Source organism: Fundulus heteroclitus, chromosome 7 (genome assembly GCF_011125445.2).
Source record: "Fundulus heteroclitus isolate FHET01 chromosome 7, MU-UCD_Fhet_4.1, whole genome shotgun sequence".
In the NCBI taxonomy this organism is placed as follows: domain Eukaryota; kingdom Metazoa; phylum Chordata; class Actinopteri; order Cyprinodontiformes; family Fundulidae; genus Fundulus; species Fundulus heteroclitus.
Genome location: NC_046367.1, coordinates 8669375 through 8681405, shown reverse-complemented (window position 1 = coordinate 8681405; position 12031 = coordinate 8669375). Strand labels below are relative to the sequence as shown.

The 12031-nt window shown below is 42.3% G+C and overlaps 1 protein-coding gene across 1 annotated transcript in view; it reads right to left on the bottom strand.

Moving 5' to 3' along the window:
* Window positions 1-11233, bottom strand: part of mao (monoamine oxidase) — a 52992-nt gene extending 41759 nt beyond the window's left edge. The window contains exon 1 of the mRNA XM_036138859.1: window positions 11038-11233. Within this exon, the coding sequence (XP_035994752.1) occupies window positions 11038-11233 (196 nt within the window). The remainder of the gene's footprint in view (window positions 1-11037) is intronic.
* Between the last annotated feature and the right edge of the window lie 798 nt (window positions 11234-12031).

Below are 12031 nucleotides of genomic sequence, written 5' to 3'. Positions count from 1 at the left end.
TTTGATTGTTTAAAAGACCAGCAAGATACTATGGTGCCATTTCAAAAAGACTCTTAAAAATTAACAAAATTCTGTGATTAATTCTAAAATAGACTGGTAGTGGATGCAAAAATGGAGTGGTTTAACTGGTAAAAGCTGTGCAATCTCTGATATACTATAGAAACATGTTCACACATACGAGCTCTACAACAATATGTGTGATATCCAAGTACAGAGAGAACACTCCCTTAAATGTTTTAGTTCAAAGTTTTTAACAAATCTGGAGCACATTTTATCACCTCTAGTCCAGAATCATTTACCTGACTCCGCCAGATAGATTTGCTCCGCATATCCATCTGGAAACCTTCCGTTGAAGTAATTTTGGGAAGGGGCGAAAATACTGGTTAGCTGATTGGCCTATGTTGGTGATAGACGGGCCAAATGAACCAATCAGATTCGTCGTCGCTCGTAACAGAGCGACGACGAAAACACAACCACAAGCCAAGCTACTCTTGCTGCTGCAGGTAAAGGCTCGTTAGCTCAGCAAAGAAATACTCTGTAATTCCGATAAAACTTGCTCGATAGCCACGCTAACGCTAGTTTCATCGGCTGAAGCCGCCATGCTGTTAAGACTGAACTGACGCGCTTCCCGTTGCGTCACACCTCAACCCGCCTCAAAGCCAACGCTGATTGGACGTTTGTTTGGTGAACGGCTCCAAATTTTCTTCAACGGAGAGTATCCAGACTGATCTGCGAGTGAAACCTTGAAAGCTCGCGAGATCAGGATGGTCTCACGAGGCTACAGAATCATAGCTCAGACCTGAACTCAGATTTATTAAACTTTTATTCAATTGGTGGAAAAAAAAAAGGGAAACAAGAACTTGTCTCACCTTATTCTTGTGAACTCACTATCATGTATCATTATGCCTTATGTGCTGGATATAGTTGTTACACCCCTACAAACGTACCCTTTACTGACCTATAGCACAGTTATACATTTGCGCTGACTGTTCTGTTAGAGAGCTGTTGTCCTTATAATCCAAATGACTTTGTTTCACTGGAACAATGGAAGATGAAAAACACCCTGGCGATAAATATACAGATATAAACATGCAATCCAGAGTTCAGTCATTTAATTGCAGTGCTGCTATTTATTCCTTGCAGACGATAGCATTTATTACTCGCTGGCTGTGACTAAATCAAAGTAACCGCCTTCTATAGTCCACAACACACCCACTTCTAACTTCTAATTTAGATCAGAATTGTGTGCGAGACAGGAATCAAAAAGCGTCCTTAATTGGGAACCTAAAGTAAACTACTTGGAGCTATTGTGTGTTAAGACATGTTACGCAACAATGTCTTTTTTATTCAACACAGTAAGTAAACAAAGCCGTAACAGACATGATCCTGTACGGTTTGTTATTTTTTCGGAGCCCTCCCACTGGCGCCTTCTTGACAAGCCACAACTCATCAGAACCAAGTTCTGGCTCATTGAACAGCATTTATACACAAGAATAAAATGCAGACCCTAAAACTGCTCCTCTCCAATCCAAACAACTTCAGTGTGGTGGTTCTGTTAGGACCTGGAGCAGACTCTTCAAATGACGAAGTACTGAGCGGCCCAGAGATGGTGTGTTCCCTTTAAAGGAAAAGTATGCAGATTTGTCTTTTATTACAACTAATGATATTATACTGGATGCCTGATATAGGGACATTAACATTGGTATTGGCCCATGTAAGTGCATTTCTAACTTGTCGATCCCATAAGTAAAAAAAACTGGGAGGATTTTAATAACCGATGTTTATTTCCATCTTGTTTCCATTTATGTATGTGTTTTTTGGGAGTCGGAGGGAAAGTCTTTGTCACATATTGTTTCGGCCGTGTGACGGGCTGAGCAGGATTGAGGGTTTTTAAACTGAAGCAATGTCAGTAGTGAGGTCATGTTTTCACGGTGACAAAAGAGTGGGGAATGTATATATATATATATATATATATATAATACATAATGCTGTAAACATCAGTTATTGACCATAAGAGCAACATTAATATCGGAAATCAATATTGGCCAAAATGTTCATAACTGAAGTCAGATTGTGAAAACATTTTACATTCAGTAAAACAAACAATTATGCAAAGTTAGAAATTGTTCACCCAAAACGCTCTTTTATTTGAAATGCATTTATATTTGCACTCTTGCAGAACATAACCTAGTTGTAGCCTAGTTGTAGTTCTCACAGACTTTAGTGTATGTGCATTGTTAGGCGTAAATCTTAAACCCTGACTGTGTACATCCCTTCATAACAAAAGAACAGAAAGCATTGACAAAGCTTAGCAGTCATCCAATTTAGCATGATAGCATGATATTAGAAAAACCTGCAATATGCAATAATGGTGGTCCTTGTTGCCATAACAATGTTTCTCACAATGAAAAAGCAACATCGTAACAAAGTTAATGATTTTCTGCTATTCTATCCAGTGACTGGGAAAAACGGAACGTATTATTTCCATCTCAACTACAAGGTTTTGTTAAAAAAGTTGCATAAGGCTAAATCGGCTGTTTTGGCAATGGAACAACTCAGCTGTACTTTCTCATGACTTTACTAGAACAGCAGAGTGCCAAGAACATTTTCTGGGGCACTAAACAACCCATGTCGCCAAATATGCTACAAGTAGGCATAATTGTTAATTAAATTAAAGTTTATTCCATCCGACTAACTTATAACGCCCCCTTAGACAGACCTTCTTTCAGTGTTTTAATATGGCTGCCATCCAAAAGAGGACACTGCCAGTCATTCTAAAGTGGAACCAGACCACAGTCGATGTAAGAGAAAGAGGTAATGGTGGAGGCAATGGAAGTAATCCAAATGGAGTCCAGTGTGGGATTATTTTTGTACTGTTTAATGACAGCCAGGATACAAAATGCTCTTTATGCGGTTCTATTTTTAAATATAGACACTCAAGTAGCTTCTTAAGTTGACAGCTGAATAGCTCCCTTTTAGACGGGCTGCATGGCGGAGCGGAGTCAGTTTCTCAACCAAAATTGCTCAGAAGGCAAGAATGTGATGACAGAAGAGCGCAGGGTATTACGCCGAAATTAGTAACATGATAGAAAAAGTCATGCTGCCATTAGCACGGTTGATGGGGAGGTTTTCATGGCAAATATTAGTGTTTCATATGTTTTATTAATTTCACTTATATTCAGTAACCTAATTGGTTCCTGTTGTGTTATAGTTTGTAAAGGTCCAAGTTTAATAATGTGAGAAAACCACAGTTTTTGTTTATTGAGAGAGAGAGAGAGAGAGAGAGAGAGAGAGAGAGAGAGAGAGAGAGAGAGAGAGAGATCATTACTGTGACAGGGGATCTGCTGGTCAGGAACATTGAACTTACCACATAAAGAACTACCAGAACCCGTCTCATACTTCAGCATTGAGTGACGTGTTTACAAATGCCATGGTGATGAGATGTTGAATTATCTGATGTTTACGCAGACTCCAGAGAGCCATGAATGCCATTGACTCAAGCAGTTAAAGGCATTCTCAGATGAAAAGCCAACTTAGAGTTTGAAACAAATTTATTTCAGGAAGTGTCCCAGTAGAACGCTATCCTTAATAGTTAGCAAATCAAAGCCTTTTCATTTTTTTGGATCGATTTATTGGACCCATGTCTGCAGAAATATGGCCGCTGCTCATGTCTGTCATGGTGGCGATAAAAGCTGAGCCAAAAGGTGAAGCTGCTGATACACTGGCTTATCTACCTTCTGACCCCCCCACCTACGGTTGCAGAATACGGATCATGACCAAAAGCTCCAAGGCTTGGATAGAAGTGGCAGAAATGAACAACCCCCATTTATTTACCCTTCCAGATAAAGTGAGGAGCTCTGTCATGTGGGGAGAGCTTGGAGCAGAGTTACTGCTCTGCCACACTGAAAGGATTTAGTTAAGCCAGTCAAGGCGTCCGAGCGGGAGATGTCTTCCATTCAGGGTTTTGATCCTGATCCAGAAGTTACACCAGAATGGGCTGGAGAGTGTCACTAGTGTGAGAGGTGTCTGGATTTCCCACCTGGACTAGACCTATTCTATTCTACAGCGGAAGGGGTGTATCCTACAGAGACCATTTCCTACCAGGGAGGACGGTGGAAATGCTTCTCTATTTAGGCCTTTCAAGTAACTTTGGAGCACACCCTGTTAAAATGAAATATATCTTGACCGGTGCGTTTATATATATTCATGGTGCTTTAGATCTTAAAACACTACTTAGATGGGTGCGTTTTGTTTTGTCAGAATCAAGTTCTACCTAAGAAGCCATACATTGTGCCCTTAAGAATGTATAAACACACAACTTCCTGCTTCCTGTGCTCCGAACAATGCTCAGGAGATGCGTTTCATTTCCCAGATGACTGTTCCGTCTAAACGTGTGCAATTTAAAGGACTGCAGGAGATTTTATATGCTGACACCTTCCCTAAAAACATCTCTTGCACAGATTATTAAAAACAATTGACAAGTCGCCAGCTTGTGGGAATTGCCTCATCAATCATTTACTTTAAACCACTTCCCTCCATCTATCCCTTTTCATACACCTCCCCCCTCCCCCAACTTCCCTATTTGCGCTCTGGACAAATACTCATTTCCCTTTCTCCGTTCCTCAATTCTCAGACATTTTATTACCAACATAAGCAGCTGCTGAGAGGGGGGAAAAAACCAGAGGAAGAGGTTCCCTTCTGTTCCCCATCATTTCTGCTCTTCTGACCTACCCTCCTCTTCCTCACAATCCTCTCAGCTGCTGGCGCTGATAACAGGCTGTCACAGGCATTAAACCTTTTCTCCAAAAGCGCCGACCAGCCCTCGAGGGCCCCACCGTCGCACAGGCAGGGAAAACGACAAGAGCATTTAGAGGCAAATGGGGAGGCAAGGGGAGAGGTGTGAAGAAGGAGAAGAGCGAGATATGTCCTCAGCATGGACGCTGATTGTTATTTGTGGCCCTTATTAAAAGGTCAGCGGTAAGCAAACTGTGTAATTAGACCAGCCCAATCGGACACAACGTGGTCTCATTGTGTTATCAAACGAGCATTTGCTCTGCTGAAGCCGTTTTCTCACCGTTTGACTGGTATTTGACCTGACACTGACCTAAATACTTCCCTGTCTCATAGATGCACGGCAGGCCAGTAGATCTGCCAGACTGACAGAGGGGGCAGCGGTCATGCCAGTGGGGGTGGGGGGGGGGGGCACCTTGGATGGTTGCTCTCTGCCAACAAAAAATGAAACAAAGCTTGCTGTTTAAATCCAGCACCCTGGCCAGGAAAGCGGGACTGCCCATGTGCCTAACTCTCAGGAGGGTTTGGATAATACCATTCCTGTGGTTGAGAGGCCTCTTAACGAGGTGACCTGACGAGACCTGACTTTTCACTGGCTCCGTAGAGGATAAAGCAGTGAATCGCTGCCCCACCCCAACCTGTTGCTGTGCACTGTTGTATAAAAAACAGCTACTAAACTTTCCCCATTCATCGCAGCCAACATTTACATGTGGGGGCCAAATGGGTAGGAGGCACAGTAACAGATAAAACATCAATATTCACACTTTACTGTGTGTGCAACATTTACGGTGTGCGGCCCTTGTTCAGACTAACCTCATGAGTGTACAACATTTACAAACGCGAAATGGATCCTAAAAATACACATGGTGTCAAGATATCTCATTACGATGTGTAATTTAAAGGATAAAATAACAAAATACACAAAAGCAAATGCTTCTCTGCTGCTACATGTTATATTACCAGGTTTGGTCAAATAAAATAAACTTCAAAAATACTAAGGTTAAAGACGTACACCTCTCAATCACAAAGCATTTTAATAGCACGTGAGACTGAGCAAGTAATAGCCATGAAAAGTTACCAAAACCTCACATAAATGTGAGGGATAAGACAAAATAAAAAGTCTAATGTCAAATTCATGAATTAAACGCTTTAGGCACTAAGGTATCGTAAAGATTCCTGCCTGTTCTTTCCTGAAAAGCTCCTGTTCTGCAGTCCCATGAAGTCACTCCCTGTTCTCTGTGCTGAACCTGCAATCAAGATCTGAGTGGTTAGACCTGCAGCAGTTCCAGTTACTGAGAGGAGCACTATATATCCCTGGCTCTCCCAGCGTGTAACTGCCAGATTCCTGAAGGCCATGGTGTGAGTAAACCATCCAGCATTCCTTGTCTGACTGCCCTTTTCCCGACCTGTCTCATTCCTGTTTTCTCCTGCCTGCCTTGCCCCTACCGGATTCTCCTGTTGGCTTCTGTATTCTGGACATTGACCTACTGCCTTGCCTCCCGACCAAGCCTGCGTGTTTCTGCCTCTGCTTGGAAACCTCTGGTCACTGTGAGCTTCTCATTACTGGTTCTCTCGCCTGAATTCTGGACTCACCCCTTGCCTAGCCCTTGTGAACACCTCTGCCTTGTGGACTGTTTCCCTGTGCATGACCACCAAACCAACAACGACTTCTCTGCAAGCCCTTGCCCTGTCCAGCCACGCCGTGATTCGGATCAGACAGTAATCATCCACACGGAACCGTTGAGATCAATTTACAGATCCTCCCAGGATCTGAGGTTAGGAGCTTTCATTCAGTGCACCATCTCCACTGAGTTGTTCTCAGCCACTAACCCACTAACCCTTCAGTATGAGCTCCAGTCACTTTCTGTTCCAGCAACACCAGTTTATTATGAATAAACTCTTTTAAAGGAGAAGTCTGGTCATATTCAGAATTCAAACTTCTGAAAGTACTTTAAATATATAATTATTACATACTGTTCAATAAATGATACGTTTTTGTTAATTAAGAGTACATTTGAATGTGCTTTACTGGAGGCATCCATGTTGGTCAAAGAACAGTACTGCCACCTCTCAGTTTTTTACGTCATGGCGCGGTATCGGCTGTTGAGCAAGTCCCAATGCTGAATAGAGCACCTGTCTAATGATCTTCTGTGTAACTGTCTATTGAACAATATGTTCAATAAAGTTCTATAAAAAAAGTCACAATACTGAAAAAAGAAACGTCCCATAGCTGAAAAAAAAGTCCCAATGCTGTATCTGGTGTTTGTCACAACGCACTATTATCCAAGATAGTGATGACTAGTGCAGTATGCGAAGCAGAGAGTAATGGATTTAATAGTGACAGCGATGGGAGTTTTATGGATTTATTGTCATCATTTGATAGCGATTTGGAATATATGGAAGACTTTCTTGATAGCAACCTGACTTTTGACGAAATACAGCCATACAAGTTTGAGCCGAGGAGACCAGAAAGGCACGATGTGAGTTGAATCTGTCTGCTGCGGCTGTGGCGTAGCAGAAAGGTGAAATAAGTAATGTTTTTTTTTCACTTTTACCCGATGTGAGCATTGTTGCTTTAACGATTGCTCTCGCGAATTTCAATGGTGAAGTCCTCTCGAAATCCGAAATAATTGTTATTGATCGCAGATGTGTACAACAGTTCCTATTGAATTAGCTTTTAAAGCGCGGAGAATGGCCCTCGGCTTACCGCACTGTGACGTCACTTCCAGAAGACGTCAGGAATGAGGCGTTACAATATTTGGACATTAATGGCCACTCCCAGACTCAGTGGTCGCGACGACAATTAATATTTTTATTTTTTTACTGATTAACGCTACATTCATTAAATCACCGCAAAAGTATTAGTTTTAAGTATAGGTAATGATCCATTGATTCTTCCTTGCTGACTGGACTTCTCCTTTAAACCTTCATTCTCTGTGTTGGCCGAATTATTAGGTCACCAGATTCTTGCAGGGCATTACTGGTATTTAACATTCACATCCATAAAAGTGAATGTTTTAACATTGGGTTATTTTTAATCACCTCCTCTCTGAGAGTCCATCAAGTGGGCCATGGGGGGATAAATGGCTGAAAAATGCATGCTGCTCGAAGCCTTCAAAAATCCTATTTCTGTTATGATCCATTGGTTTTATTATTTCTCTGTTTTTGTCATTTCTCTGTTTATGTTCTCTAAGCTGTTGGGATTTCAGTTCCTTCCTTTTCGGGTTCATTGTGTTTTTTATTTAGGATTATTTTGGTTCGATTTTACCCTTGCTTTCCTTTTATCTCTGCTCAGCACCCATCCATGCATCAATTTTACCAAAACGCTTATTCCTATTGGGGTTGTGAGGGGTGCTGGTGCCTATCTCCAGCTGTCAATGGGTGAGAGGCGGGGTACACCTGGACAGGTCGCCAGTCTATCACAGCTGCTCAGCACCTATCTGGCTAATTAGTCTCCCTCCCTCAGCTCCCTGCATTCATTCTTTCACAGCTGTTCCTTATTATTACCGGTTGCATTATCTGTCATCCTTGACCCTGCCTCAGTATTAAGGTTCCTGATTTCTCATTGTGCAGTGCCAGATTCCTCTGTTCTACTGCCATGAGCCACTGTTTCTCCCTCGGTCTGCTTCTCTGCCCATGCAGTATGCTGTTCTCTTCATGCCTTGCCACCTGTAAGCTTTTGTTTGACTATTAAAGTATTCTGTTACCATTCAATGTCTGCAGTTGGATCGTCCTCTAACCACCAAACATGACAATTTCAGGTCTGCCACCAGCCATGAAGAGGACACAGCAAGCATGTGTCCATTACACCAGAAGATCCTCTGGTGTAATGAGAACAAAGTTAACCTTTTTGGCATACATGGCAAACATATGTAGACAAAAACTAACAAACAATCCTGAACACTCAACCCCAACACTAAAACATGGTGGTGATTTCTTGCTGCAGCGATGCTTTCTTCAGTAGGGACAGAGAGGTGAATCAGAGTTACAGGATAAAAGATTCATGATGGGTACAGAATTTGGTACTTTTACAAGTACAGACCGAATTCTGTCGGTACTAACAAGTACCTATTCATGTAAAATCTAATGGTGCCATGTTTTGTTACCTAAATGCATCATTGTAACACTGATGGAGTGGAAGAGTGGGCAATTTTCCATGCATGACATGAATGCAGCATTGCACATACAACAGCGTAATGACATCAGTAGCCGTTGCTCCAGTCAACAAAGAAAGCATGGCTGATAGAAAGCGCTCGAAAGTATGGCTCCACTTTCCAAAATTATCATGCTTGCTGCAATATTTGTGACACGAAGTGAAAAGCCAGCAGTGTTGTATTCCACCCTGGATTACAAAGCGGAATAAATAGTTTTTAATGTAGTTGTTATTTTTCTGTGAAACTGTTGGACTAAAATAATTCCCTGAATTCGATTCACATACAGCTTCAGTCAATTATTGACTTCTTTCACAGTGTGCCTCTGATAACTGTTGTTTTGCTAAAAAAAATAAAAAAAAAAGTTTTACGAGGTGTGGATGAAATTCATTAAATTATTTAAATAGGTTCATTTGTAGATCCAAACATGTTTATATATTAAGAAATAAATATGTTAAATTGAAAGAGTTTGATATTTTATTTTTAAACTAATAAACTTTTATTACCACATAAACACACACAAAATGTACTGAAAATAGGTTCCGTTGAGTACCATTATCGATTCCCAGGTAGCGAGTATTGGTACCGAATTGGTTCCAATGTGAAAGGTGCTCATCCCTACAGACGATGGAGCAAAATACAGGGCAGTCCAGGAGAAAACATGTAAGGGGTAGCAAAGGATTTTGGATTAGAGCGGAGGTTAAACTGGGCTGGGTGCTGGAATAGTCCAGTCCATGTCTAGACCAGGGATCTGCAACCTGTGGCTCCATAGGCCCCTTAACAGTGGCTCTTCATAAGCATGGCTTAAAGTTACAAATAAAAGGTTTTTAAATACAAAGCTAATAAAAAGCTCAGTTCTAACATTTCTTTAGTTTTTCATGCTAAATTTGCATATTATTTCTACAACAGAATGGCAATAATGACACAAGAATCTGTTTTTATTGCTTAATCCGTTTAGTCATTTGGCTACAAACTAAATGTTTTGAGTTTTCATATTCCATGTATACCGTTTCGTTCAAGAAAAGATTTTGGTTTAACTTTTTACTTTATTATAAAACACCAATTGATTCTTCAACTTTACCACAAGACAGATTGCCTTGAGACTGAGAGAAGGCACACATGATTTTTTGGATTGTAAAGGTTCCTATCCACTGGTCTAGACCTAAATGTAAAGGATCTGTGGGGAGCTTTACAAAGTGATGTTCACTGAAGCTCCTAATCTGTGATGAATTATTTTTAGATTACTGTAGCTGTGGGAATATTTATCTCAATTTTCCGCCTGGTGTTCCTACAATCCTACAGGGAGAATCTCATGCTGCACACACTACTGCAGGCTTCTGCTCCTCAGTCTCTTCATGCTGTGCTCCAGGCTCCAGCCTAATAAGATCACCGTGATTTGTTAAGTTTTTGTCAACATGGAGACAGACCAGGCTTCCTCGATTAAACGCTTATCTGTTGGGGAATATTCCTGGAACTATTCGCCTCCCATCTTCCCTGGAAATAAAGCGTTGCGTAAAAGAGCGTTTCCCAATGCAGCTGCAGGACCTCCGTGCTCGCTCTGACGGAAGGTGCAGCCGTGCATCCTCACCTCCTGGTGCAGGAGGTGAGGATGCACAGCAACCCCCACCCCCCACCACCACCACCCCCCAAGGCATCACATCCCAGCTGTGGGAGCCCTCCTCAGCACCACCGCCGCTCTCCGGCTGGCTCGGATTCACTAAATTAACAACAGCAATCAAAAGAAACGACATGCCAGCCTCACGGATGGAGCCAGGGATGATTTATGCGCCCTCCCTTTCCCCTGCAACCCTCCTCTTCCTCTTATGTAATACAAAGTACGCTGTGGTTGATTAGCCGTTACTTAACCCGCACATCCGCGGCTATACAGCGGTGTGTGAGGGGGGGAGAGGAGGCGGCCAGACGGAAGAGACGTGGATGGAAAACCGGGATAAGGACTAATGTGTCGTTTTTATGCAGCGCGGATGACTGTTTTCGCCCCTCAGCAGTGATCCAGCGCCTCTTGTGCAACAGTTGTGCGGCCACCCCGCACACTGCGCTCGGACTCTCCCAGCGTATGCCTTGAAGTCGCTCCTACCTGAAATGCCGCCTCCGATCACTATAACATCGTAGGTGTTGCTGGGTGCAGTCATGGTGCCGTCCGGTGCCTGGCTTTTTTTTCCCCCCTTGCTCCGCTCCGCTCTGGCCGTGTCCGCTCGCCGCTGAACGCAGGGCGCACGGAGGGGCGCATCTGTATTAAACAGGCCCACTCCCACCTGGCTCCGCCCACCCATAGTAAAGCGGCCCCCGCTCAGTGGACCTGAGGAGGAGGATTGTTAGGGGAGTGATCGTGGGTCTGCGGGGTTAACAGGACGTGAACTTCACTCCTGATCATGTAAGACTGTCAGGCCCAAGGTCTCCTCTTATCAGCAGGTAACGTTTGTTTTCAAGATAAAAAGCCTCTTTGCATCGTTATCTACAGGTTTGATTCCAACACCATAAAACAGGAATAAACAGTCCGTCCACAGAATCACAAGCACCGTAACCCTAATTGAACTAGAAAGTAGCACGCACACACTGCTGGATCGCTTTTACTTCTATTTTGCAAAACTATTCACAGCCCTTGAGTTTACCCATGTGTTACATTACAAGCCACAATTTTTTTTGGATTTAACTGAGGTTTTAGGGGATAGACCCACTCCAACAACTCAAAATTGTGAAGTGGATATTCATGCAAATGAATATGCATGGATTTTTTTTGCAACATTTCTACAAAAGCAAATCAGATAAATATGGTCTGTGGCCCAAAAATAAATCTAGTACAGACAGCAGTGACCAAATTAGTTAATTAGCGTTAACTGATGGGTAATCAGCCATGTGATGCACTAGTGATTGATTTTGACTTTGTAAAGTGCCTCGAGATGACATGTTTCATGAAATGGTGCTATATAAATAAAATCGAATTGAATCCAGTAATGAGGGAAATTGCAATTGATATAGTCATTGCAGTATTCAGCAGTGGTATTTTGATGGTATGTTATCCTTTTGTGCAGTCTTCTTATAAATGCAACTGTTCTGTTTCTGTTCTCAGA